At 47.5% G+C, this 26,833-nt stretch overlaps 1 protein-coding gene across 1 annotated transcript in view; it reads left to right on the forward strand.

Annotated features, from left to right (window-relative positions):
• OXSR1 (oxidative stress responsive kinase 1) overlaps window positions 1-15,655 on the forward strand; it is a 177,522-nt gene extending 161,867 nt beyond the window's left edge. The window contains exons 15-19 of the mRNA XM_060248292.1: window positions 104-180; window positions 2,133-2,185; window positions 2,820-2,888; window positions 3,652-3,716; window positions 10,669-15,655. Coding sequence (XP_060104275.1) covers window positions 104-180; window positions 2,133-2,185; window positions 2,820-2,888; window positions 3,652-3,716; window positions 10,669-10,743 — 339 coding nt within the window. The 3' untranslated portion in view covers window positions 10,744-15,655. The remainder of the gene's footprint in view (window positions 1-103; window positions 181-2,132; window positions 2,186-2,819; window positions 2,889-3,651; window positions 3,717-10,668) is intronic.
• The last annotated feature ends 11,178 nt before the right edge of the window (window positions 15,656-26,833 follow it).

The following is a 26,833-nucleotide window of genomic DNA, read 5'->3' on the forward strand; positions in this document are numbered from 1 at the left end:
TCTCCCCATCATTTTTCTACATTTCGAGGACTCTGACCTCTCCAGCTTCAGTTTGTTTTATTTGCAAATAGAGATTTTTTTTTAAAATTTGATTTTTTCCCAGGCACCTTCTGCCCCTGCAGCAGCCACCCCCGCACAAGAAGAGACGAAAGTTCCCATTAGCCTCGTTCTGAGATTAAGGCAAGTGTGTTGCATCACAATAAATATGTCACTGGGACCAACCAACCGGTGGGCTTGTGAAGATGTGGGGGATCCAGCAGGGCGGGGCTAGATTTTGTTTCAGGAGATCATGGGTTTAAATTACATTTAATTTTAGGTCCTGGCCTAGAGCAGTCAGAAATCTACTTTGAGTGCTCTGGAGAGTCAAAGCAGCTGCTGTTTCTTCATCCTCACACCACAGGAAACCCCCTAGTTAATCCCGGAAGATCCATTCCAGATCACTGCACCTAAAATCTTTTCCAAATTTTGCACGGAAAAGGCTTAGGTGTCCTGACTGGATTATAAAACCTGAGGGAGAACAAGTTAGGCAACTGAGAACAGAAGGTGTCTGTTGTTAAACGTCAGTTTAGCTTTTAGCGGTTTGATTAGATTTCAAGACCATGGGAAAGATTCTGAACTCGGTGTTAAAACAGAAGCTGCCGTTCCACCGTCTTGTTCTTAGGCCTCAGAAGTTGAAAGTCAGAGAGTCCTGTGAAAGAGCTGTGGAGTGGGGCTGAACCAAATTTTGGGGAGGGGTGTATGCTGTCATGCTTGGGGGCGGGGTTGCCGCTTTGCAGTTCCCCCTCCCAAAAGGTTGCTTGAAAAGGCCAGAGCGTATATGATTCCGGCGCTCATTGAGAGCAGCACTTCTGCCCTCTGAATTGATTTCCTGACCGGATTGTGAAGCCAAATCTATGCAGCAGCAGAACGTCACGATTCTTGAAATATGATCGCCAGTTGCCTAGAGCTGAAGCAACACCCATTAGGGAGCAAAACAGACTACGGTAGCAACAAAAAAGCAAATAAGGCAGATTTCAGGAGACGTTTTTGGTTCCCCCGGGTTCTGATTTTATGCCAAAATGTTCAGTTATGTGAACATTCAATAAAGATGGGTTGTCATGTTTCGGAAGACGTTTTTGGTTCCCCCAGGTTCTGATTTTATGCCAAAATGTTCAGTTATGCGAACATTTGGTAAAGTTCAAGACAGGTTGCCATGTTTGTCTGAAGCACCAGAAAAGAGCAAGAGTAAAGTAGTAACACCTTAGAGACTAACAAAATTTGCAGAGTCTGAGGTTGCATGAATCGCCGCTCAATTCAGACATACCGAAGTTGGCAGAAACCTAAATTGTAGCCGTGGCTGGCGCTGTTCTGTAGATCGCCTTATCTTCTCTCGGAGCAGCTCTTGGCTAGAAGATAACCAGGAAAATTTAGACCTACCTTTCAGTGCAGCATTAACAAATATGCGTGCACCATGTCCCGAAGAGATGGGCTGTTGGGATATGGGATCTTTCTGGACAACTGGGAAACATTTTTTAATTTCCTTACAACCCCTCTCCCCCCCCCCAAACCCCCAGCCACATCCTTAGACCACAATTTGCTGGTGACTCTGCAGAGGCTGGTTTCGTTTCCATGGGCACGCAAAGCTGAATTGTTCAGGTTGGCTTTGGGAGGGCACCGGGTTTGGGCTGTTTTAACAGCAGCGTGGTGATAGCCACGTATTTTAAATGTCTTCATGTTCATATTTTGTATTTGTGATTTGGGGGAGCGGGGGGGGTTGTGCTGCTTTCACCTGACTGGTCTTAATGTTGTAAGTCGCTGCAAGACCCTTTCCTCTTGACCAGGGCTCTTTTTGTAGCAGGAGCGCCTCTGCGTGTTAGGCCACGCCCCCCCTGGTGTAGCCAATCCTCCTGGAGCTTACAGTAGGCCCCGTACGAAGAGCCCTCTAAGCTCTTGGAGGACTGGCTACATCAGGGGGGCGTGGCCTAACACGCAGAGGAGCTCCTGCTACAAAAAGAGCCCCGCTCTTGACCAAGAATGAAAAAAAAGGCGCTTGTTTGGAGCTCTGCTTCGCTTCGCGTTGGATGTTGCACTTTAACAGGTTAAGTTCTAACCACTCTTGTTCTCTCCCCCACCTCCCAACCTTCACCCAACAGGAATTCGAAGAAAGAGCTCAACGACATTCGGTTTGAATTCACCCCTGGGAGAGGTAAGGATGTGGAAAAATGGGACTCTGCTGGAAGGTGGCAAAGGAACTCTGCTGCAAACGTATTGCAAACGTACAGGCTTCTTAAATCTGAGAATAATTGTGGCGGGGGTGGGGCTCATACACAGTGGAAGATGAGACAGTTTTGTTGCCTCTGTTCATTCTGGGACTGTGTGAACATATGAAGCTGCCTTATACTGAATCAGACCTTTTGGTCCATCAAAGTCAGTATTGTCTTCTCAGACTGGCAGCAGCTCTCCAGGGTCTCAAGCTGAGGTTTTTCACACCTCTTTACCTCGACCCTTTTTTGGAGATGCTGGGGATTGAACCTGGGACCTTCTGCTTCCCAAGCAGATGCTCTACCACTGAGCCACCATCCCTCCTCAGTGTAGTGCTGGGGCAGGAGGATCTAATTCCAGCGGCTCCCAAGCCAGCAACCAGAATTAGATCCTCCATTGCCTGAGATTTGGGGGAGAGGAGAAAACTTTCAAATCTCAGGGAATGGCTTTCCGGTGAGGCTGGAAACCTTCTCTTTGAAAGAAACGGATTTTATCTGCACCTGCATCGGGTGGGACCTGAATCGATCCAGAGCATCTTGTGTGCCCCTGTGACGCTTTCTTCATTATGTCCTTTCCAGATACTGCCGATGGGGTATCCCAAGAACTCATATCGGCTGGGCTCGTGGACGGCAGAGACTTAGTAATAGGTAACTCTGGATGTTCCTCCCCCTACCCCTGTGCTGCGGGGGAAAGTGAGTTGCCCTGTTTCTTCCCTGGAGAAAGCGGGTCCCTGGTACATTTCTGTCAAGCGCTTCAGAAAACAAGCAGTGGGGGGTTTTTGGAAGGAGAGTGCTTCCCTGCCACCATTTTGGACTGTCTCCAGTTTGGACTGAGAGCCAGTCTGGTGTAGTGGTTAAGTGTGCGGACTCTTATCTGGGAGAACTGGGTTTGTTTCCCCACTCCTCCACTTGCAGCTGCTGGAATGGCCTTGGGTCAGTCATAGCTCTGGCAGGAGTTCTCCTTGAAAGGGCAGCTGCTGTAAGAGATCTCTTAGCCCCACCTACCTTACAGGGTGTCTTGTGGGGGAGGAAGATATAGGAGATTGTAAGCCACTAAGTCTCTGGTTCAGAGAGAATGGCGGGGTATAAATCTGCAGTCTTCTTCTTCCAGTTTGGTGTAGTGGTTAAGTGCGCGGACTCTTATCTGGGAGAACTGGGTTTGATTCCCCTCTCCTCCACTTGCACCTGCAGGAATGGCCTTGGGTCAGCCATAGCTCTGGCAGAGGTTGTCCTTGAAAGGGCAGCTGCTGTGAGAGCTCTCTTAGCCCCACCCACCTCATGGGGTTTCTGTTGTGGGGGAGGAAGATAAAGGAGATTGTGAGCCGCTCTGAGACTCTGAGATTCAGAGTGGAGGACGGGATATAAATCCAATATCATCATCATCATCCACCTTGCCTTTGTGTCATTTCAGTTGCCGCCAACTTACAAAAAATCGTGGAAGAGCCCCAGACGAACCGGTCTGTCACTTTCAAACTGGTACGGCCCTCTTTCTCCTAACTCAAGGATTATGCATGGGATGGAGAAAGTAGAGAAAGAAGTACTTTTCTCCCTTTCTCAGAATACAAGAACTCATGGGCATTCGATGAAATTGCTGAGCAGTCAGGTTAAAATGGATAAAAGGAAGTACTTCTTCACCCAAAGGGTGATTAGCATGTGGAATTCACTGCCACAGGAGGTGGCGGCGGCTACAAGCATAGCCAGCTTTAAGAGGGGATTGGATAAAAATATGGAGCAGAGATCCATCAGTGGCTATTAGCCACAGCATATATATATGTGTGTGTGTGTGTGTGTGTGTGTATGTCTGTATATATGTGTGTGTGTGTATACACACACACACATATATTGGCCACTGTGTGACACAGTGTTGGACTGGATGGGCCATTGGCCTGATCCAACATGGCTTCTCTTATGTTCTTAAAGAGTACAGGAGAGGGCAACCAAGATGTTTTAGGGGCTGGAGCGCTTTCCCTGTATGGAAACGCTGAAGAGTCTGGAACTTTTCAGTTTAGAAAAGAGATGACTTGTGGAGGATATGATAAAGGTTTATAAAATTATGCATGAGGGTGGAAGTAATTCTATAAACCTCAGCATAATTTTATAAACTTTATCATGTCCCCCCCTTAGTCATCTCTGAAAAGCCCCAGACCCTTCAGCCTTTCCTTGTATGAAAGTTTAGTTCAACGTGCAGCCTACTGATAGAGTGAATTTTCATTTTTATAAAGTGCAAAGGCAGTTCATAGCCCTTGGCGTTGTGGGAAAATTGAAATTATTGTATGATGATGTGTGTGAAATAGCCAAAAGTTCCCGGGGGGGGGGAGGGATTGTTTGCCTGCTGAAGCTGTAGCTTAGGGGTGTCAAACATGCAGTTCGGGGGCTGAATCAGGCCCCCAGACGGCTCCTATCAGGTCCCCGAGCAACTGGCTGTCATCTGCTTCCTTCTCCCTCTCTCTGGCTTCCTTCTGCATAACAGCTTGCATTGCAAGGTTTCCTCAGTTGCACGGGAGCTACAGAGCACAAGCTCTATTTTCTCCGTTGGCTGAGGATCCTCCCTTAGGGAGGAAGGGGGGAGACAGAACTTGCTTTGCCAGGCTCTCTTACTTGCACAGCAGAGCTACTGAGCCAAACCTCTCTTCCTTCTATTGGCTGAGGCTCCTCCCCCTCCAGTCCTCTGGGGAAGGAAGGAAAGACCCAGTTCCCTGGATCCCTTTGCCCAGTTCCCTGGATCCCATGGGAAAAATACAAATACAATGAATGCTAATGTTTTAAGTTTTAAAAAATATATATATTTGGGTTTGTCTGTGTTCTTTATAAAATTTATCTCTGCTACCTCATCTTAAATAGGTACACACATGACCCAACCAGACATGGCTCGGCCCAACAAGGTCTCATTTATGTCAGATCCGGCCCTCATAACAAATGAGTTTGATGCCCTTCTGTAGCTCTTTTTTGGCACCACTAGGTGGCGAGCTTTGTGTATTTTTAGGCTGAGAGTGCTGTGACTCGCCTGAGGTCACCCAGCTAGCTTCAGAGGTGGGGACAGAATTGCAAACATTGTCTGCTCCGAAACAGGAAGGCCCAGGTTGGGTATCTCACGGCACTGTGATTTGTTTTCTATCTAGCGGTTCAGTGAGTCATGTCCCGTGGCCCCTTGCTCTTAATGCATGTGTTTCCCTCTTACTTTTTCATGCTTTCCTTCTTACCCTCCTCATCAGGAAAAGTCATTGCACGCGCACACACACACACACACACACACTCCCTGCCAAGAACATGGGTGCAAATGGATCTCATGGCATAGTTTGGCATAGCCGGTTTTGGGCTGCCTTGAAAAAGTTATTCACCCCAGCTGCCAATGTCAAGTCAAGTCAAGTTAGCCTTTATTGGCATAAAATATATATATATATATGTATATATATATTAGAACAAATTAGTTAAAAAAAAAAGATAAAATGGAATGATTGCCTACGTATACATCAGGAAAAGCATAAACATTAGCTCTTTCTATAAGATCCGCTGGCGTGCCTTTAAAGCAGAATAAAGAAATGTAGCCACTTTCTCAGTGATACTAGATGAAGTATCGTTCAAAAGACTATAGACCTTAAGTGCATCAGGACGAGGATGTAAATACTTGTGATGAAGATCTGTATGCAAATTACAATAAAGAAGAATATGAGTAACTGACTCCACACATTTTTGCTTACAGGGACAGTATCTGACTGAGTAGGCTGTCTTGTTAAATCTGCCATAAAGAATGGCAGAGGGCATGGCGTTGCATCTGGCAAGGGAAAAAGCTCTGTGGCACCTGCAAGACGGATAGATATGAGGCCATTTCCCCAGTACTAAGAGAGATCTCAAAACTCAGCGGGGAACAAGTTTTCTTAGCCAGACTGTATAGGTCTTGGACTCAATATCTAGCATCCTGTTTTTAATTTGTTGGACTGCGATGGTGAAGCTGCCAATGGGTACTAGCGGGGGTGGAATTCTAGCAGAAGCTCCTTTGCATATTAGGCCACCCCCCCCCCCCCCGATGTAGCCAATCCTCCAAGAGCTCACAAACTTGTAAACTCTTGAGAGGATTGGCTACATCAGGGGGCGTGTGGCCTAATACGCAAAGGAGCTCCTGCTAGAATTCCACCCCTATGTACCAGTGTAAGTTGTTTGTAACATACAGTGATGCTGAACAAACCAAAAGTCCCTTTTGTGAAGGGGGAGGTTTCTGCCAACAGAATGGAGGGGAACCTACCATTTGGCCAAAAGCTTTTTTTCCGTTTCAACCAGTAATCTCTCCCTGCCGGCAGGTGTCAGTTGCCGTAGTTGAATTTCTTTTTTCGCACACCCGCCTTTGACGGCTATAAAGTCTCAGTTTTTCCTCACTCAAAAGTTCTAGCGCAGCAGCCTTCGGTTGTTGCGTCTCGACCGCCAGTTGGGTCACCAGAGCCCCCGTCAATGGAGCTGGGAATACTCTTGAGCAGCCCTTCGGGAAAGATCTGCTGCTACTTGCACGTGTAGGGTAGCTGGGATAACCCCGCACTCACCTCCTTTTTGTATGCATGCTGAGAAGAAACAGCGGGATAGTGAAATGAGGGTTCCTTTTTTTTGCTCCTCCCTGCAGCACACTGCCCTGCGCATCAGCTTGTGTTTCCTTGAGCCAGTGTGGTATAACGGTTAGGAAAGGAGAAAGCAGAAATATTTATTGTTTATAGCCAAAGGCCATCGCAATGGAAAATTAATAATAATAATAATAAATTTTATTTATACCCCGCCCTCCCCGCCGAGGCAGGCTCAGGGCGGCTTACGGGACATGGTGAAAACCGTGTTAAAACAATAAAACAAGATTATACAATTCAATACAGATAACAATTAAATATTTAAATAATCTAAAAACAGTCTACAATATAATCTAATCGTGCTACTATCTCAGTTATGTTAATGTTAATGGTGGCGTGATGTTCGTTCCAAGCTCCATCTTAGAAAGCTAGCCGGAAGAGGGCGGTTTTGCAGGCCCTACAGAATTGGCCAAGATCCTGCAGGGCCCGCACCTCTTCCGGCAGCTGGTTCCACCATTGGGGTGCTTTTATAGAGAAGGCCTGTTCTCTAGTTGTTTTTAGTTTGGCCTCTTTAGACCCAGGTACTTCCAGAAGGTTTTGTGAACTGGATCGTAGTGCTCTCTGGGGAACATATGGAGAGAGGCGGTCCCTAAAGTAGGCAGGTCCTCGGCCATATAGGGCTTTAAAGGTAATAACCAGCGCCTTGTAACGAACTCGGCAAACAATTGGCAGCCAATGAACTTAATGATTTTAAAAAGACTAAATTAAGAACTTAATGATTTAAAAAAGACTAAAAGCATCATAAAACAAATAAGTTACAAGATAAGATATAAAAGCAAGTCATATTGAATTACAGAAGTGCGATTACCATTAGGCTCAACCATAGTAAACCTAATTAATCGCAAATATTAATATATGATAAAATTATGAACACCTAAAATGAAACCAGTTGGGAGCGGTGGACTTTGATCTGGAGAACCCGTTTGAGTCCCCGCTCCTCTGCTTCAGGCCTGCTGGGTGACTTAAGACTCTCTCAGTCCCACCTACCTCGTCAGTTTCCTGTGGAAGGGAGTGAATGTTGAGTGAATGCAATTGTAAGCTGCTTTGAGACTCCTTACAGGCTAGAAAGGCGGGGTTTAAAAACCTTCTCTTCTATCTAGGGTTGCCAAGTCCATTTCAAGAAATATCTGGGGACTTTGGGGGCAGAGCCAGGAGACTTTGGGGTGGGGCCAGAAGCAACGTCGTGACGAGCATACTCGAACTCCAAAGGAAGTTCTGGTCATCACATTTCAAGGGACCGCACACCTTTTAAATGTCTTGCCACCGTTTGGAAATAATGACAGATAGGGGCACCCTCTTTGGGGGCTCATAGAATTGGACCCCCTGGACCAATCCTTTTGAAACTTGGAGGGCTTTTTGAGGAGAAGCACTGGATGCTATGCTGAAAATTCAGTGCCTCTACTCCAAAAAACAGCCTCCCCAGAGCCCCAGATACCCGCGGATCAATTATCCATTGTATCCTATGGGAATTGATCTTCATAGAGAATATTGGAGTGCCCAGCAGACATTTCCCTCCCCACACCCGCTTTCTGATGATCCTGAAGTGGGGGGAGGGCCTCCAACTGGGGGATGTGGTCCCCTTTGATTAAAACAGCCAAAAAAAGAGGTAACGTGGAAAATGGAGCAGGTAAGAAGCTCTAAAGCATCCGCGACAAACCAGCCTCAAATAGAAATAATTTCTATTATTTCAGGAGAGCCGGTTTGGTGTAGTGGTTAAGTGTGCGGACTCTTATCTGGGAGAACCGGGTTTGATTCTCCACTCCTCCACTTGCACCTGCTAGCATGGCCTTGGGTCAGCCATAGCTCTGGCAGAGTTGTCCTTGAAAGGGCAGCTGCTGTGAGAGCCCTCTCCAGCCCCACCCACCTCACAGGGTGTTTGTTGTGGGGGAGGAAGGGAAAGGAGACTGTGAGCCACTCTGAGACTCTTCAGAGTGGAGGGCGGGATATAAATCCAGTATCTTCATCTACCTCACAGGGTGTCTGTTGTGGGGGAGGAAGGTAAAGGAGATTGTGAGCCGCTCTGAGACTCTTCAGAGTGGAGGGTGGGGTATAAATCCAGTATCTTCATCTACCTCACAGGGTGTCTGTTGTGGGAGAGGAAGGGAAAGGAGATTGTGAGCCGCTCTGAGACTCTTCAGAGTGGAGGGTGGGATATAAATCCAGTATCTTCATCTACCTCACAGGGTGTCTGTTGTGGGGGAGGAAGGGAAAGGAGACTGTGAGCCGCTCTGAGACTCTTCAGAGTGGAGGGTGGGATATAAATCCAATATCTTCTTCTGCCTCACAGGGTGTCTGTTGTGGGGGAGGAAGGGAAAGGAGATTGTGAGCCGCTCTGAGACTTTTCGGAGTGGAGGGCGGGATATAAATCCAATATCTTCATATACCTCACAAGGTGTCTGTTGTGGGGGAGGAAGGGAAAGGAGATTGTGAGCCACTCTGAGACTCTTGGGAGTGGAGGGCAGGATATAAATCCAATATCTTCTTCTGCCTCACAGGGTGTCTGTTGTGGGGGAGGAAGGGAAAGGAGATTGTGAGCCACTCTGAGACTCTTGGGAGTGGAGGGCAGGATATAAATCCAATATCTTCATCTACCTCACAGGGTGTCTGTTGTGGGGGAGGAAGGGAAAGGAGATTGTGAGCCGCTCTGAGACTTTTCGGAGTGGAGGGCGGGATATAAATCCAATATCTTCATATACCTCACAGGGTGTCTGTTGTGGGGGAGGAAGGGAAAGGAGATTGTGAGCCACTCTGAGACTCTTGGGAGTGGAGGGCAGGATATAAATCCAATATCTTCTTCTGCCTCACAGGGTGTCTGTTGTGGGGGAGGAAGGGAAAGGAGATTGTGAGCCGCTCTGAGACTCTTCAGAGTGGAGGGCGGGATATAAATCCAATATCTTGTTCTTCTATTAATCATACAAAACGTAGAAACCGTGTACAACAAATTTACAAAAGTGCAACGATGTCACACCCGAATCCCATATACTCGAATTCACGATGAAAGTTCTTATTCTTTATAGTCATAGGTCCGGAGTGTGATTGGAAGAGCCAGTGTAGACCATATTGACAGCGATACGGTCTACACCGGCTACTTCTAAAGAAGAATTGGAACATTGGACTCTGCACGGCGCTTCTAATCACACGCCGGACCTACGGCTATAAAGGATAAGAATTTCCATCGTGAACTGGAGTATGTGGGATTCGGGTGTGACATCGTTGCACTTTTGTAAATTGGTTGTACACGGTTTCTGTGTTTTGCATGATTGATAGAAATTATTAATGTTCGAGGCTGGTTTATCGTGGATGCTTTATGGACATATGAAGCTGCCTTATACTGAATCAGACCCTGGGTCCATCAAAGTCAGTCTTGTCTACTTAGACTGGCAGCGGCTCTCCAGGGTCTCAAGCTGAGGTTTTTCACACCTATTTGCCTGGACCCTTTTTTGGAGATGCCAGGGATTGAACCTGGGACCTTCTGCTTACCAAGCAGATGCTCTACCACTGAGCCACCGTCCCTCCCCTTTAGTGCTTCTTACCTGTCCCACCTGGGGACTGGCAACTCTACTTCTATCTGACGTTCCCGTTCTGCTGTCCGTGACCCTGGCCTTTCTGTTGGCAAGGTCATAACTCCTCTTCCTGTCCTGTGATTCTGATGGCACTGGCTTCCTGCCACGCGCTTGAAGCTCTAAGGGTCCCGTTCTGCTTCCTGGGGGTCACAAGTGGGTGCTGGCTCTGGAAAGGCTGAAGACTGCTCTTCTAGAGGACTGGTGTGTGCTTTCTCCCTCCTGATAAACCTCTGTTGCCCCTTTCTTCTCTTTGCTCCGCAGGCCTCTGGCGTCGAAGGCTCGGATATCCCCGATGACAGCAAACTCATCGGCTTCGCCCAACTCAGCATCAACTAAGATGACACTCCCAAATGATGGTCCCTGCGGGTGCAGCTTTTGAACGCTTCTCTCGGCCTAAAAGCAAAACCACTACTGCCAAAGAACCAAACTTCAGGCCCCTTTCTCGGGAGCGTTGACCTTCCTTCTTTCCTGAGTAGCATCACGCCCGTCTCCCGGCGTCGCCGCCCCTCCCAGCCCCCACCATTAGAGACAGTCGACTCGTCACCCACACTCGCATTCACGTCTCACATTTCCTTCCTCTCCGGGTGCAGACTCCATCCCCTCCGTTGCCTGCATGTTTGTCCTTCATGATTGCCTTAACTATTTAAGAAAAAAGAAAATACTACTGAGAGTACGAAACAGAGGGGGGTTCCTCTCACTCTTCACAACTCTTCCGCTTGCGTGTTCGTTCTCCGTGTTTGTTCGTTTTGTACTGTGTGTTGACTTCGGCTACCTCGTTTTGTGCCACCGCGAGGGGAGAGGGCTTGTTCAGGCCCACCCGAAATCACATGGGGTGGAAAAGCCTAGCAAGCCGGCGGCCGAGACGTTAGGGATCAATCTAGCAAAAGGCTTAGAAAAGAAGAGAGCTTTAGCCTGATGGACCCTTTTGAATGGATTTAGAGGCAAAAGAGAAAATTTAGGCAAAAGAGAAAAAAAGAATCCCCCAGGGTGAGCCTCGACCCCCTCTGCTGTCTTTGCATAACAGAAAGAATCCTTGCGGGCCAATTCTTGGGCAAATTGTCATTTTTTTTCTTGCTTTGTGATTTGGGAAGCCCCTCTCTTTGGGCAGCTTGTCCACGTGCTTCTAGACCCCCTCGCGGGGCTCTGATTGATAGTAAGGCTCCGACATCGGAAGTCGCACCGCATCTCCCTGTAGCCAGAAGACTGCCGAGAAGTGGGCGGGTGTGCAGGCGACAGCTGAGGTGCATACCACTTCCTCGGTTTTTTAAACCAAAACGAAGAACCGTGATGGAATTAACGAAAACAAAATACAAATCGGTCAAAAAAAAACCTTACTTAAATGCAAACTTTCAAAATAGCGATCGTCGCAATACAATTTAACAGTTATTACACAAGGGTGAATACGTTTAGTCCTTTGCAGCAAAATGCATCTAAGCACCAAAATTCATATAGTAAGTTACTTAATTAACTAAAGTGCTCAGTGCAACAAAGTGCCTATGCAGTATTTTGCAAAAGAGTTTGGGTGTTTTCGCACTTACCTTACGCGGGAGCAACGTCCCTCTAAACCGCGCAGCGTCTGCGCGGATTTCGCACTAATTGCTCCGCAGAACCTGGAAGAGCCGCAAAGTCCCATGGCTTTTGCGTCGCAAATGTAAACCGCCAAAAACCAGTTTACATTTGCGACGCAAAAGCCGCAGTGCGAAATCCGCGCAAACGCTGTGCGGTGAAGAGGGACATCGCTCCGGCGTAAGGTAAGTGCGAAAACGCTTTTTCTTTTCTGAAGACTCCTCGACGTCCCTCTCGGATTCCATCACTGTTCTTTGTTTTGGTTTCAGTCTTCCCGTGATTCTCCCGTTGTACGATACTTTCTAGGTGTTTGGCAGTCAAGTCCTCCAGGGAGGGAGGTGCAAAAAAGAGGCAGGAGGTCACTTCCAAAGGGGCGTTTTTGAATCACCTCTTTGCAGTCCATTTAACCAGTGCCTGCTTTTCTCACCTGGGATTGTTTTTTGCACTGACGGGCTTCCCGTGTAGAAAGGTGCCGGAAGGTGGAGAAAGGGTGACTTGGCCACCAGTGTTCCTGATAACGGAAGCATTCTCTGAGACCAGCATTTCCATTCCAGGGATTTTGAAGTTTTGGCGTTCGTGTTCCCGTTCCATCCACTTAAGACCTTTTCACGGGAACCATCCCCGTGATATACTTTAAAACACCTTTTTGATGCTTAGCTTTTCTTCCTTTTGTTTGCTGTGCATCTTAACACTAGAACCCTGGGAACTGTAGTTCTGTAAAGGAGCTAGGAAGCTCTGACTCCCCTGTCTCCCTAGCGGACTACAGCTCCCGGAATTTGTCGGGCAGGGTACAGTTGGGCTGTCTGTGACAACGTGAGGGGATCCCTTAAGAAGTGGCTTATGGAGTCGGGTCTCGCTAATCTCGAGCAAGGTTGTTATTTGGCGTGATTTAACTTCGTAGAGTAGGGACACCGATAAGAGCATAGTGATTTATCGAATGGGGTATTCACCAAAACGTGAATGTTCTAAACGAAAGCTGATCATGCTGACGGGCAACAGGAAGTGATTTATGTGTGTGATTGTGTGTGTGTGTGTTTCCGTTTCTTTCAAGGCAAGTTCTTTTCCCGTGGCTGCTCTCCTGGCAATTTCAACACAAAACATACTCGCTCGTCCTCTTTCCGTGCAGATCGGTACATATGGAACCACCCCTGTTCTGTTTTACAGCAATAAAAATAAAATATTGCCGGTAGAGTCATACCTGGCGAGATTAAGCTCTGGACAGTGTCGTCCCTCGTGCTGCACTAATTGCTTGGGATTTGCAATCTTTTTTTTTGTTTCTTTTATACTCTCCGCCGAAGCATCAGAGTTTAATCCAGACGATGTAACTGAAACCAATATTACTCGTGTTTAGTATTTTTTAAAGCAAACAACAACAGCAACAAAAAAGAGTATGTGGTGTGTTTTCTTCTTTTTTGAATTTCTACTTATAAATTATACCTTTTCGTTTGGGGGGGGGGGGGGAGAGAGAAATAATTGTAATGCAATATGTGAATAAAAATTGTGTTTGATTCCTTTTTCCCTCCCCTACAGTTTTTTCCATCCCACAGTGGGCCTTTTTGTGTCTCTCTCTCCTTGGCTTCGATGCATTTTATACAAACGGAAAAGTCGACCTGTGACTTTTTTTGCATAACTAACGAATGGATTTGGGTTTTCAGTTCTGCCTTCAGTTGCGCACGGAGCTCATGTAAGCAGAAGAGATCACAAACTGCCCTCACAGGGGCCCCCTCTCTCCAGTGTGAATTTCCTCCTCCTCTTTTTATCCACCTTCCCCTCCGTTGTGTCCTGCCATTTGCAGCAAATTTTGCTTTTGGAGCTGATTAGAAAACCCCAATTTAAGAAACTCCCTTGCTTACTCTTATCCACGGAGAAGCATTTGCGTAGATGCTCGTGGAAACCTCGCACGAGACCAGGGAAAGGAGAAGTCACACTGGAGGGGGAACCAAGCGCCACAGGCTTGAAGCTTTACATCGGATGGCTTCACGAAACGATCGGCCACCTCGTGTGCATGAGCGCGGTCCCCTTTAGGCATGGGAAAAAACAGGGAAACTGCGATTCTGTAGGGGATCTTTATTTTCGAAGGCTTCTAAAACATATATATTTATATATTTTTCTGTGTGGATGATCATGGAAGCTTCATGGGGTTCCCTCCTCCCCTCCCGTGGGCCTGGTTTTCATGATATTTTGAGCCTGTAGGTTTAATATCGGCTCGATCCTCTGACAGGTCACGATCAGAGGTGCTGCAACGTAGAGATGAAGGGAATAAAGGGAAGGGGAACAACTCTGGTAGAAGAGAGATCGGTTAGGTGGTGGCAGGAAAACGCCTGACCCCCCAATAGGGCTTCTCTTTGGATCTGATGTCCCTGGGGTGGAATTCTAGCAGGAGCTCCTTTGCATATTAGGCCACATCCCCTGATGTAGCCAATCCTCTGAGAGCTTACCAGGCTCTTTTTTGTAAGCTCATCAGGGGTGTGTGGCTTAATACGCAAAGGAGCTCTTGCTAGAATTCCACCCCGGGTCCCTCTTGGAAAGTTTAGCCTTCCCAGCCCCTCCTGGAGCACCAGATTTTTCTTCGTATGTGCTGGGTTTTGCAAGAGAGCAGATTGCCGCCTGTCCATTCACGAAAGCCCGTGAGTAGAATCTAGATTTTTTTTTCCCTCAAAAGAAAACTTAAAAGAGGGAGGGATAGCCACAAAACAGTCTTTGAGCAACTTTTTTTGGGGGGTGGGAGCGGTTCCCAAAGACTCCCGAAAGATCAGGGTGTGGAACCCTTCCTTGCATTTTTGGTTGGCCTGGGTCCCCTCGAATTCACATCGTTACAGTGGGTGGTGCTTGCCTCAAGTCCCACCCTGTTGTGTGATGATGCGGGAGAAGTAGGTGGAGAATATTGAGGAAATGGTTGCAGCCCTTAAAAGACGAGAGAGACCAGGTTTGCCCCTGGAGTGGTCGGGGGCAGCTGGGAAATTTATCATTACTCCTTTCTCACCTTGTGCAATTTTCCTGCCCCGTTTTTAACCCCGGAGACCAAAATTCTTCTGGTACAGTATTACTTATCTTTTTGCCATACGTTTTATTCCTCGCTGGAGTACAAAACTGATCCAGTGAAATGAAGCAGTATCTATTTATTTATTCCCATCTCTGCCTAAACCAGGTCTAGAGTATCCACACTGTTTTAAGTTCCCTTAAAAAAAAAATGGTATACCAACCCTCAGCTATTGTTGCTATTAGATTTCTAGGATCATGTTTCTTGGTAGTTATGATCTTTAATTTTTTTTTTCCATTTTGGGATACTAAAAATGCTAGCTTAACTATTTTTTGTTCTTGAGTTTCAGAAGTGCCAATGATTTTGTTTTGTAAGAAATCATTTCTAACATTTTTATCCTTATGGGTCAGAGAGTTGTTTTTGTTCTTTTTTAAAAAAAATTTGGGTAAATTCTAAACTTGAACCTAGAAATCAGTCGGGGTTGTTTTGTCCCCCCCCCCCTCATTTTGGACGACGTAGTCGACACTCTAAGGATGATGGTGTGTTAATATTACAAGATCTTCTACACAATTTTGGTGTACTGTAGATTTTAACGAGAGATGTAAAATATTCAGCCTTTTTTTTCCCTTTTGACTTTGTATTTTACTGCATGTATTTCTCTAATTTTTAATCAATAAAAAAAAAACAAATTGTCCATTGCCACCAGGCGAAGTGTGTGTTTTTTTCTAGGCCGGGGACTCTCACATGCTCCCATGAGAGCCAGTTTGGTACAGTGGTTAAGTGCGCGGACTCTTATCTGGGAGAACCGGGTTTGATTCCCCACTCCTCCGCTTGCAGCTGCTGGAATGGCCTTGGGTCAGCCATAGTGGTTAAGTGGGTGGACTCTTATCTGGGAGAACCGGGTTTGATTCCCGACTCCTCCACTTGCACCTGCTGGAATGGCCTTGGGTCAGCCGTAGTGGTTAAGTGCGCGGACTCTTATCTGGGAGAACCGGGTTTGATTCCCCACTCCTCCACTTGCAGCTGCTGGAATGGCCTTGGTTCAGCCACAGTGGTTAAGTGTGCGGACTCTTATCTGGGAGAACCGGGTTTGATTCCCAACTCCTCCACTTGCACCTGCTGGAATGGCCTTGGGTCAGCCGTAGTGGTTAAGTGCGCGGAATCTTATCTGGGAGAACCGGGTTTGATTCCCCACTCCTCCACTTGCAGCTGCTGGAATGGCCTTGGGTCAGCCATAGCTTTCGTAGGAGTTGTCCTTGAAAGGGCAGCTGCTGTAAAAAGCTCTCTCAGCCCCACCTACCTCACAGGGTGTCTGTTGTTTGCGGTGGGGGTGGGGGAGGTAGAGGAGATTGTGACCGCTCTGAGATTCAGAGTATAGGACTGGGTATAAATCCAATATCATCATCATCTTCCTTGTGTGGTACAGAGCTCCAGAGTAGCAGAGTAGGCCTACTGGATCAGACAGTGATAGTTCAAAATTATGCTGGACACTTCACTGCAGCCCTGTGGGCAGTGAGTTTACATGTGGGGTTGTCCAACTTTCCTCCAAGAAACAGCATGGTGTAGTGCAGGGGCGTCGAACTCATTTGTTATAAGGGCCAGATCCAACATAAATGTGACCTTTTCAGACTGGGCCGGCCCACGCGTCTCATAAAATGTAATGCCAGGTAGTGGAAATAGAACCTTTATAAAGGACACAAACACAATTGAAGATTTAAAAACAAAAACTTTAAAGGATCACTGGTCTTAAAGGTACTTGCTTTGTATCTCTCCCGTGTGATCCAGGGAAATGGGTTAAGTTTTCCTTCTTTCCCCAGGGGGCCAGGAGAGCGGGTGAGCCTCAGCCAATAGAAGGAAGAGAGGCTCGGCTCAGTAACTTTACTGTGTGATTGAGAGAGCCTCGAAAAGCAAGCTCTCCCTCCTGCCTCTTCCTCTCCGAAGGAGGAGCCTCAGCCAATGGAAAAAGAGAAGCCGTGATGCAGAAGGAAGCAAGAGACAGAGAAGGAAGCAGTCAACAGCATAATTTTGGAGTACTGTGTGCAGTTCTGGTCGCCACACCTCAAAAAGGATATTATAGCATTGGAGAAAGTCCAGAGAAGGGCAACTAGAATGATTAAAGGGCTGGAGCACTTTCCCTATGAAGAAAGGTTGAAACGCTTGGGACTCTTTAGCTTGGAGAAACGTCGACTGCGGGGTGACATGATAGAGGTTTACAAGATAATGCATGGGATGGAGAAAGTAGAGAAAGAAGTACTTTTCTCCCTTTCTCACAATACAAGAACTCGTGGGCATTCGATGAAATTGCTGAGCAGACAGGTTAAAACGGATAAAAGGAAGTACTTCTTCACCCAAAGGGTGATTAATATGTGGAATTCACTGCCACAGGAGGTGGTGGCGGCCACAAGCATAGCCACCTTCAAGAGGGGTTTTGATAAAAATATGGAGCAGAGGTCCATCAATGGCTATTAGCCACAGTGTATGTGTGTATATAAAATTTTTGGCCACTGTGTGACACAGAGTGTTGGACTGGATGGGCCGTTGGCCTGATCCAACATGGCTTCTCTTATGTTCTTAACAGCCAGTTGCTCGAGGGCCTGATGGGAGCCTTCTGGGGGCCTTATTTGGCCCCTGGTTCACACGGTTGACACCCCTGGCTGTAGTGGTTAAGAGCGGCGGACTAATCTGGAGAACCGGGTTTGATTCCCCACTCCTCTGCACGGAGCCTTCTGGGTGACTTTGGGCCAGTCCCAGGTCTCTCGACTCTTTCACCCCCACCTGTCTCACAAGGTGCCTGTTAAGGGGAGAGGAAGGGAAAGGTGATTGTAAGCTGCTTTGAGGCACGAGAGGCCTTCAGGGGCCAGTCACCGTTCTCCCCGGGCTCTCTGAGCCCCACCTACCTTACAAGGTGCCTCTTGTCAGAAGAGGAAGGGAGGGCGATTGTCAGCCACTTTCAGACTCTTTCAGGTAGAGAAGAAGGGGGTATAAAACCCAAGCCCTCCTCTTCCCTCTCCTGCCCTCAAATGTGCTTTGAGGAATGCTGTTCAGTGGCATTGGTGGCGCAGCAAGAATTGGAACCATCGCTTCCCGCACTGAGGGCTGTTGGAGCTCTTGAGGTAGAATTTCAGAAGCACATTAAAAGCTAGAGCAGGGGTGTCAAACTCATTTGTTATGCGGGCTGGATCTGACATAATTGAGAGCTTGTCAGGCTGGGCCATGTCGGACCGGGCCGTGTGTGTACCTATTTAAGATTAGGTAGCAGAGATATAAACTTTATAAAGGACACAGACAAAACACAAAGATTTTTTTAAAAAAACTTAAAATATGCTTAAAACACTAGCACTCATTGATCTTAAAGGTGCTTTCTTTGTATTTGTGCCATGGGATCCAGGGAACTGGGCTCTTTCCTCCTTCCCCAGGGGACCAGGAGGGGGAGGAGCCTCAACCAATAGAAGCAAGAGGGGCTTGGCTCAGTAGCTCAGCTGTGCGATTGTGATTTTTTAATTTTTTTTTATTTATCTGAGATTTATATCCCGCCCTTCCCACCAGGTGGCTCAGGGTGGCTTACAACATGTAAAACTAACATAAAATATGAAATTAAGCATTAAAATTAACATTTCATAATTTATAGTTAAAAATCTAGGCAATTGTTATATACATAAACGTTAAAAACATACAGCGGTCTTAAAGGTACACTCAATTCAAATTCAATTTCAGGTTCAGTATTCGGTGTTCAGTGTTCAGTGTTCAGTGCCGGTTAGTTGTGGGCCAGCCGGAAGAGGGCTGTCTTACAGGCCCTGCGGAATTGGGTAAGGTCCCGCAGGGCCCTTACCACTTCTGGCAGCTGGTTCCACCAGGATGGGGCCATTACGGAGAAGGCCCTGTCCCTTGTAGCTTTCAAACGGGCCTCCTTTGGCCCGGGGACAACCAGAAGGTTTTGAGTTCCCGATCTCAGTGCTCTCTGGGGAACGTGTGGGAAGAGACGGTCCCTCAGGTAGGCAGGTCCTAGGCCATATAGGGCTTTAAAGGTAATAACCAGCACCTTGTACCGAACTCGGTAGAGTATTGGCAGCCAGTGCAGAGCCCAAAGTCCCAGCTGAATGTGCTCCCACCTTGGGAGCCCCAATAACAACCGGGCGGCGGCGTTCTGCAGCAGCTGCAATTTCCGGGTTCGGCACAGGGGCAGCCCCATGTAGAGGGCATTGCAGTAGTCCAACCTCGAGGTGACCGTAGCATGGATCACCGTTGCTACGTCGTCGCGCTCCAGGAAGGGAGCCAGCTGCCTTGCCCGCCTAAGATGGAAAAATGCGGACTTGGCAGTGGCTGCTATCTGGGCCTCCATTGTTAAGGAAGGCTCCAGAAGTACCCCCAGACTCCTGACTCTATGCGCCGCAATCAGCGGCGCACCGTCAAAAACCGGAAGGGGTATTTCCCTTCCCGGACCCCGACGGCCCAAGCAAAGGACCTCTGTCTTCGCTGGATTTAGCCTCAGCCCGCTCTGCTTGAGCCACCCAGCCACAGCCTGTAATGCCCGGTCCAGATTTTGTGAGGTGCAGACCGGCCGGTCGTCCATAAGCAGATAAAGCTGGGTGTCATCAGCATACTGGTGACAGCCCAGCCCGTACCTTCGGGCAATCTGGGCGAGGGGACGCATATAGATGTTAAATAACATCGGGGAAAGAACCGCACCCTGAGGCACCCCGCAATCAAGCGTGTGCCTACGGGACAGCTCATCCCCAATAGCGACCCTCTGTCCCCGACCTTCAAGGAAACAGGAAAGCCATTGCAAGGCCAACCCCTGAATCCCCGCATCGGCAAGGCGGTGGGCCAGCAGCCGATGGTCGACCGTATCGAACGCTGCCGATAGGTCCAACAGCATCAGTACCGCCGAGCTGCCCCGATCCAGATGCCGCTGCAGGTCATCTACTAGGGCGACCAGCACTGTCTCCGTCCCATGGCCCGGGCGAAAGTCGGACTGAAGGGGATCAAGGACAGAAGCGTCATCCAGGAAAGTCTGTGGCTGCATCGCCATTGCCCTCTCGATAAGTTTGCCCAAAAAGGGCAAATTCGAGACCGGCCGATAATGTGCCAATTGGGCCGGGTCTAATGATGTTTTTTTCAAGAGGGGACAGACCACCGCCTCTTTAAGCTGTGTTGGAAATTGCCCTTCCGTGAGGGATCTATTTATGATATCCCGTACAGGATATCTAAGCTCCCTCTGGCAGGATTTAATAAGCCAGGAGGGGCGCGGGTCCAATTTACAGGTTGTTGGGCGTGCAGATAAGAGGATCCTGTCAACTTCCTCCAGGCTGAGAGGGCTGAAACCATCCAGAACATAATCCGAAGACAGGCCCGGAACCTTGGTTTCACTAACTGCCTCCAATGTGGCAGGGAGGTTGAGGCGGAGCGACGCGATCTTGTCCGCAAAAAAGTTTGCGAAAGCCTCACAGCCAATCTCCAATTCTTTACAATTTGGTCTGCCCTGAGGCAGTGTTGTTAGACTCCGAATTATATTAAATAATTGTGCCGGGCGCGATGTTGCGGACGCAATCTCAGCCGCAAAGTATGTTCTCTTTGCGGTTTTGATTGCCACCTCATAGGACTTCATAATCTCTCTATAAGATGTTCGAGTCGCTTTGTCTCGAGTACGCCGCCATTGCCTCTCTAGTCGTCTGAGTTCCCATTTTAGTTGTCGCAACCCCTGGTTGTACCAGGGTGTCGACTTCAAACGGGGACGCAGAGGACGCCTAGGTGCGATTTCTTCGATAGCTCTGGAGAGTCTATCATTCCAGGACTCCACCAGACCATCCAAGGAATCGCCAGGGGGCCCGGGATCCCACAGGGCCGTCAGGAACCGTTCCGGGTCCATCAGGCTCCGCGGGCGAGCTAAAATACGCTCTCCGCCTAAACAGGTTTGGGGTGGCACACCCACCCGAGCCTTAAGGGCATAGTGATCCGACCACGGCACTGCTCTAGCAGTCATATCGTTCACTAAAACTCCCGCCGCGAAGACCAGGTCTAACATGTGCCCCGCCTGATGAGTGGGCGTTGTGACAACTTGGGAGAGTCCCAGTGTCGCCATGGATGACACCAGGTCCATCGCCTGACTGGAGGCCGCGTCATCGGTGTGAACATTGAAGTCACCCAAGACCAATAGCCTTGGGTACTCCAATGCCCAGCCCGCTGCGGCCTCCATCAGGGATGATAAGGCGCCAGCCGGTGCGTTAGGCGGGCGGTACACCAGCCAGATCGCCAACCCCTCCCCAACGTCCCACATCAGGCCGACACCTGATCTCCGGGGCCGGGAGGGCCCTAAAGGAGTAAACCTCTTGTATGAGAAGTTCCACTCCTCCCCCCCGCCCACTAGTCCGGGACTGGTGAAAGACTGAGTATCCAGGGGGCGCCATTTGAGAGAGGGCTACAGTCTCCCCATCGCGCACCCAGGTCTGGGTCACGCATGCCAGGTCCGCCTCCTGTTCCAGTAAGAAATCCTGGAGGACAGCGGTCTTGTTATTAATGGACCTGGCATTACATAACACCAGTGCCGGAGGTGGGTAAGATCGCCTGGCCCCACTACTTGTCACCATCGGGATGGGACACAGGCAGGAAGGTGGTCGAGCACTGCTATGTCTCGGCCTCCTTCCCCTATAGGTCTGCCTGCTCCCACCGTCATGCCTTCCCCTCCCCAGGAGCACTGGAATCCCCGGGCCAGCCATCTCCTGCAGGTGAGAACCAGCTCATCAACCGGCAGTGTACAAACCTATTCCTATTCCCCTTCAGACCTATTGTTGCCAGTAGCAATTCACCTTCCACCAGCCAACTACCAATGACCCCTAGTTATTTAATTTAAATCCCTCTCCCTAGATCACCCATAACTCCTTAGCTAACAATAAATTAATTAAACGTCTATTGGCTCCTTAATTAAAACCTTGCCCACTATCTCCAATTAATTTGCCATAAATAAGTCCACTTAGCTAATCAATAAATACGAATTAAATAACTAATAAATAGATTAATTACAAATTGGTAGTTAGCTAATAAATAATCAATCACAAAATTAGCAGCCCAGCTGCCGTGGTACTTCGCCTCGTCTTTCTCTGCTGTTTCGCCCCGTCCCTCCTTGCCGCCAGCCTTGTCAGGTCCACCGACTGCACCCAGCACTCGCTTGCGCCTAATCCCCAACCAGTGGACTCCGGTTCCAGGCGCCCCAATATCCAGCCCACAGTCCCAGCCGGTCCCGGTCGGCCCGCGTCCTCCGGCCGCGCCGGCTCTCATTCTCAGGCCGCACCGCCCTTCCCCGTTTCGGCGTCAGTCTCGGCGTTGGCTTCAGCGTCAGCCCAGCGTTGGTCCCGGCTGGTAGGAAATTTTCTTGTTGCTTTCACTGGTTGAGAAGGCGGGATAGGCTCTAAAGTCGTCTCGGCTTTCCAGAAGTTGGTTAAGTAGAATAGGTGTTTGAAAAAGAGGTGTAGCTTGAGGTTGTTTTTCAGTAATTTGATGTTATGGTGGGAGCTTCAAAGCAGAGCTCCGCACCGCGTCGCCATCTTAAGTTGATAGTCTGGCAAAGCAGGCTCTTCCTTTCCTCCCTCCCCAAGCCAATAGAGAAAATAGAGGTTTTGCTCTGTAGCTCCTGTGCAGTTGAGCAAGCCTGGCAAAGCAAGCTGAGATGGAGAAGAAAGCAAGAGAGAGGGAGAAGGAAGCAGATGACAGCCAGTTGCTCTGGGGCCTGATAGGAGCCCTCTTGGGGCCTGATTCAGCCCCTGGGCCACATGTTTGACACCCCTGAGCTAAAAGACAAGCTCTTCATGACCCGTCACGAAGAAGCACAGCTGATATTAACTTGATACTGATACATGGAGAAATTACCCCTGGGACACATGGAAGGTTCCAGCTGTCTGACGGAAGCTGGCTCAAGTCCGTCTGCTGCTTGGGGTGGTTGGGAAGGTCGTACTTTTAAATAATATAGTACAGTGCCACGGCCCAGTGGCAGAGCATCTGCTTAGCATTCAGAAGGTCCTAGTTTCAATCCTTGGCATTGCCAGTTAAAAGGATCAAATGGCAGGTGATTTGAAAGACCCTGGAGACCCGCTGCCAGGTAACACCAACCTCGATAGACCAAGAATCTGCCCATTTATAGGGCAACTTTGTGTGTGTGTGTATAACTGGAATGTGTGTATAGAACTGCTTATGCATTTCAGCCTTTCCTTCCTAGGGCTTTTCTGCATTTTTTCCCCCTGGTTTGTTCTGACCCTATACTGCTTCAATTTATCCCCGAATTTTTTGTGGGAGCTGATTTTGAATGGCCTTTTCCCTCATACGTATTGTTTCCGTGCTGATTTTGAATGGCCTTTTCCCTCATATGTATTGTTTCTGTGCTGATTTTGAATGGCCTTTTCCCTCATACGTATTGTTTTCGTGCTGATTTTGAATGGCCTTTTCCCTCATATGTATTGTTTCTGTGCTGATTTTGAATGGCCTTTTCCCTCATATGTATTGTTTCTGTTGGTTTCCTTTGTCTTACCCACCCTGTCCTTGCAGAGATGCGCCTCTTTCACCATATATCTGCAAGGGCAAAAACTTTAAAACGTGCTTGTTTCTGTTGGTTTAAGAACATAAGAACATAAGAACATAAGAGAAGCCATGTTGGATCAGGCCAACGGCCCATCAAGTCCAACACTCTGTGTCACACAGTGGCAAAAAATGTTATATACACTGATAGCCACTGATGGACCTGTGCTCCATATTTTTATCTAAACCCCTCTTGAAGGTGGCTATACTTGTGGCCGCCACCACCTCCTGTGGCAGTGAATTCCACATGTTAATCACCCTTTGGGTGAAGAAGTACTTCCTTTTATCCGTCTTAACCTGTCTGCTCAGCAATTTCATCGAATGCCCACGAGTTCTTGTATTGTGAGAAAGGGAGAAAAGTACTTCTTTCTCTACTTTCCTTTGTCCTGCCCACCTTTACCGACCTCCAGCCCCCTTTTCAGCAATTAGACCTTATCATCAAACCATTCCCTCACCTTCCTCTTCCTTGCCCTGAAGTTTAGTGGATTCGTTTCTGTTTTTTTTTTTTAAGGGCACTAAAATATCAATGTAGCAATATATCTTTGTAATGATAGGTCAGCAGGTTCTCCAAATTCTCAGGTGTTTTTTTTTTTAAGGAAGTCTTTAGGCAGTTCCCTTGCAGAGATATGCCTTTTTCACCATATATCTGCAAGGGCAAAAGCTTGTTTCTGTTGGTTTCCTTTGTCCTGCCCACTTTTACTGACCTCCATCCCCCTTTTCAACAATTAGACATTATCATCAAACCATTCCCTCGCCTTCCTCTTCCTTGCCCTGAAGTTGAGTGGCTTCGTTTCTGGTTTTTTAAAAAGGGCACTAAAATATCAATGTAGCTATATATCTTTGTAATGATAGATCAGCAGGTTCTCCAAATTCCCAGGTTTGTTTTTTTAAAGGAAGTCTTTAGGCAGTTCCCTTGCAGAGTTATGCCTTTTTCACCATATATCTACAAGGGCAAACATTTTAAAACGTGCTTGACCTATCGTTACAATGATATATTGATACTTTAGTGACCTTTTCTTTCTCACACTAGTTGGCTGGAAAATCCCTGTTCTGTTGTACGCAGATGACATGGCAATTATGTCATTCACCCAGGTAGGACTTAGAAGGATGTTAGTTAAGCTGGCGGATTACTGTGACAGAGAGGAACTGAAAACCAATTACAGTAAAACAAACATTGTAGGTTTTGGTAATAATAGCCCAAAACACAGCTGGTCCATTAACAGTCATGAAATAGAGCAATGCTCCTTTTTAAAATATCTTTGCATAGTCTTCCAGAGGTCCCAGACCTGGCAAACCCCTCTTTTAACTGTACGATGTACTATGGAAGTTATTTTAATTTTTTTTCTTTTCAAAGTTTGGTCATTTAATACCTCCAGAGCTAAAGGTCTTCCAGGGAAAGGTGGTGGTTATGCATGGTCTCTGAATTTGTAACAGTTGCAGTAACATTTTGGTGGTATACAAAGTACTCAGGGATTTAGGACAAGTTTGAAAACATTCAGAAATAATTTTTAAAAACAGGCGGTTTCAAGACCCCTTCTTTACATAATCCTCACGAATTCTCCTAGCTGCCGCCATGAATTTGGCACAATTAAATGTGAATTGAGGATTAGAATCTGATAACAGCATATTTCTGATTTTAAAATCAGAGAAACCCCAGGCATCCCTCGAGCAAAGAGTAAATGTACCTGGCGCGTATGCCTAAATATAGACCACACCCAAGCAACACATGGTCAGTCGTTTTGACTTTATCTGCACCACAAGGACAGACCCGCTCAGCCATAGGCACCTTTTTGAAGCGGCCCTCGACAACTGCTGAAGGAAAGATATTGCAACGGACCATTGAAAAGGCGGCGACTTCGTCTCTGATGAAAAAGCTAAGCTTTTCAAAGTTTAAAACCTTCAATTGATGTTTAAATTCATCATCTTGTGACCGATTTCACACTCACCTTACGCCGCCCTCATGTTTATCTTCTCAGCGTAGCTTTCTTCCGATTTCCCACTATCTGCCCGGGGCTGCAGCAAGGGTCGACTTTTTGCACAGCAAACAGAAACCACTAAAACCCAGTTTCTGTTTGCTGCACGAAAACGCTGATCCTTGCTGCAGCCCCGGGGCAGATAGTGGGAAATCGGAAGAAAGCCACTCTGAGAAGACGGACGTGAGAGCGGCGTAAGGTGGGTGCGAAATCGGTCACAAAGTTTAAATCAGAAGAGGAATGTATTAAATTTTTATTGGCTGATGCCATCCCAGATGTTACTCTTAAAGTGGTGACTTTCATCTTTTTTTGCAATAAAAATAAGGAAGAAGATAACTACAGCCACCCATACAAAAAAATTGGCCAAGTTATACCCTCCCTCTGTCACATTGTTTTATTATGTATGTCAGGGGTGGCCAATGGTAGCTCTCCAGATGTTTTTTGCCTACAACTTCCATCAGCCCCAGCCAGCACGGCCAATGGCTGGGGCTGATGGGAGTTGTAGGCAAAAAACATCTGGAGAGCTACTGTTGGCCACCCCTGATATATGTTTTAAATCTTGGTCACAGTACTGTATTTTGCTATGTAATTTTTTACGTTTTAATTTTTATGGCTGGAAGTAAACTGTATACTTTTGGGGGGGGGGGGGTTGCTGGGTTGTTATGGCCTATGGCTACAACAATAAAATACTTTGACCTTTGACTTTAAAAATGCAACTATGATCTCATATTAATATAAGCACACAGAACAATTAAAAGGGAGTGCTGGGGTGCTCCCCCCGCCCCCCCCTGAAAACAGCATCCGCCTTTGAAAGTCCTGGTTATTGAAGGCTCTTGAGGAAGAAAATAAATGGTCTTTCAGAGGGCAGATGTGCAGACGGACCCTGCCCAAATGAATTCCAGCGCTCGTGGATCAACTGCCAAGAAAATCAGGAGTGAGTCCATCATGCAGAAAAGCACATGTCCCGAGGTGAAAGTTCCTCCTTGTTTTATGGCTTGTGCTACCAAGTCAAAAGCACGATGCAAGAAAGAGGTTCTTTTCTACGTCCTGAGAATTTATAATCTGCCTTGGCAGAATGCACATCCGCTGGCCATTATGGCATTCAGTTTGGCTGTTTCCATCTCTGTCCTCTTCCGGCAGGGCACCGAGTGATAAACCACCATCCTACTTTGGTGGGAGTTATTAGCATCCACAAAAGCTTCAGTGCTTTGTGGCAACCTTTCTACAAATGGGTTGAAAATTGTAAACTGGAAGAGTAATGTGTATGAATTGTGTATTCAAGTATGTTACTGAGTCTATAATGTTTATAGTATGATAAACAGAGATTATTAACATGATGAAGGGT

The sequence above is a fragment of the Heteronotia binoei genome, chromosome 10, assembly GCF_032191835.1.
Source record: "Heteronotia binoei isolate CCM8104 ecotype False Entrance Well chromosome 10, APGP_CSIRO_Hbin_v1, whole genome shotgun sequence".
NCBI lineage: Eukaryota > Metazoa > Chordata > Lepidosauria > Squamata > Gekkonidae > Heteronotia > Heteronotia binoei.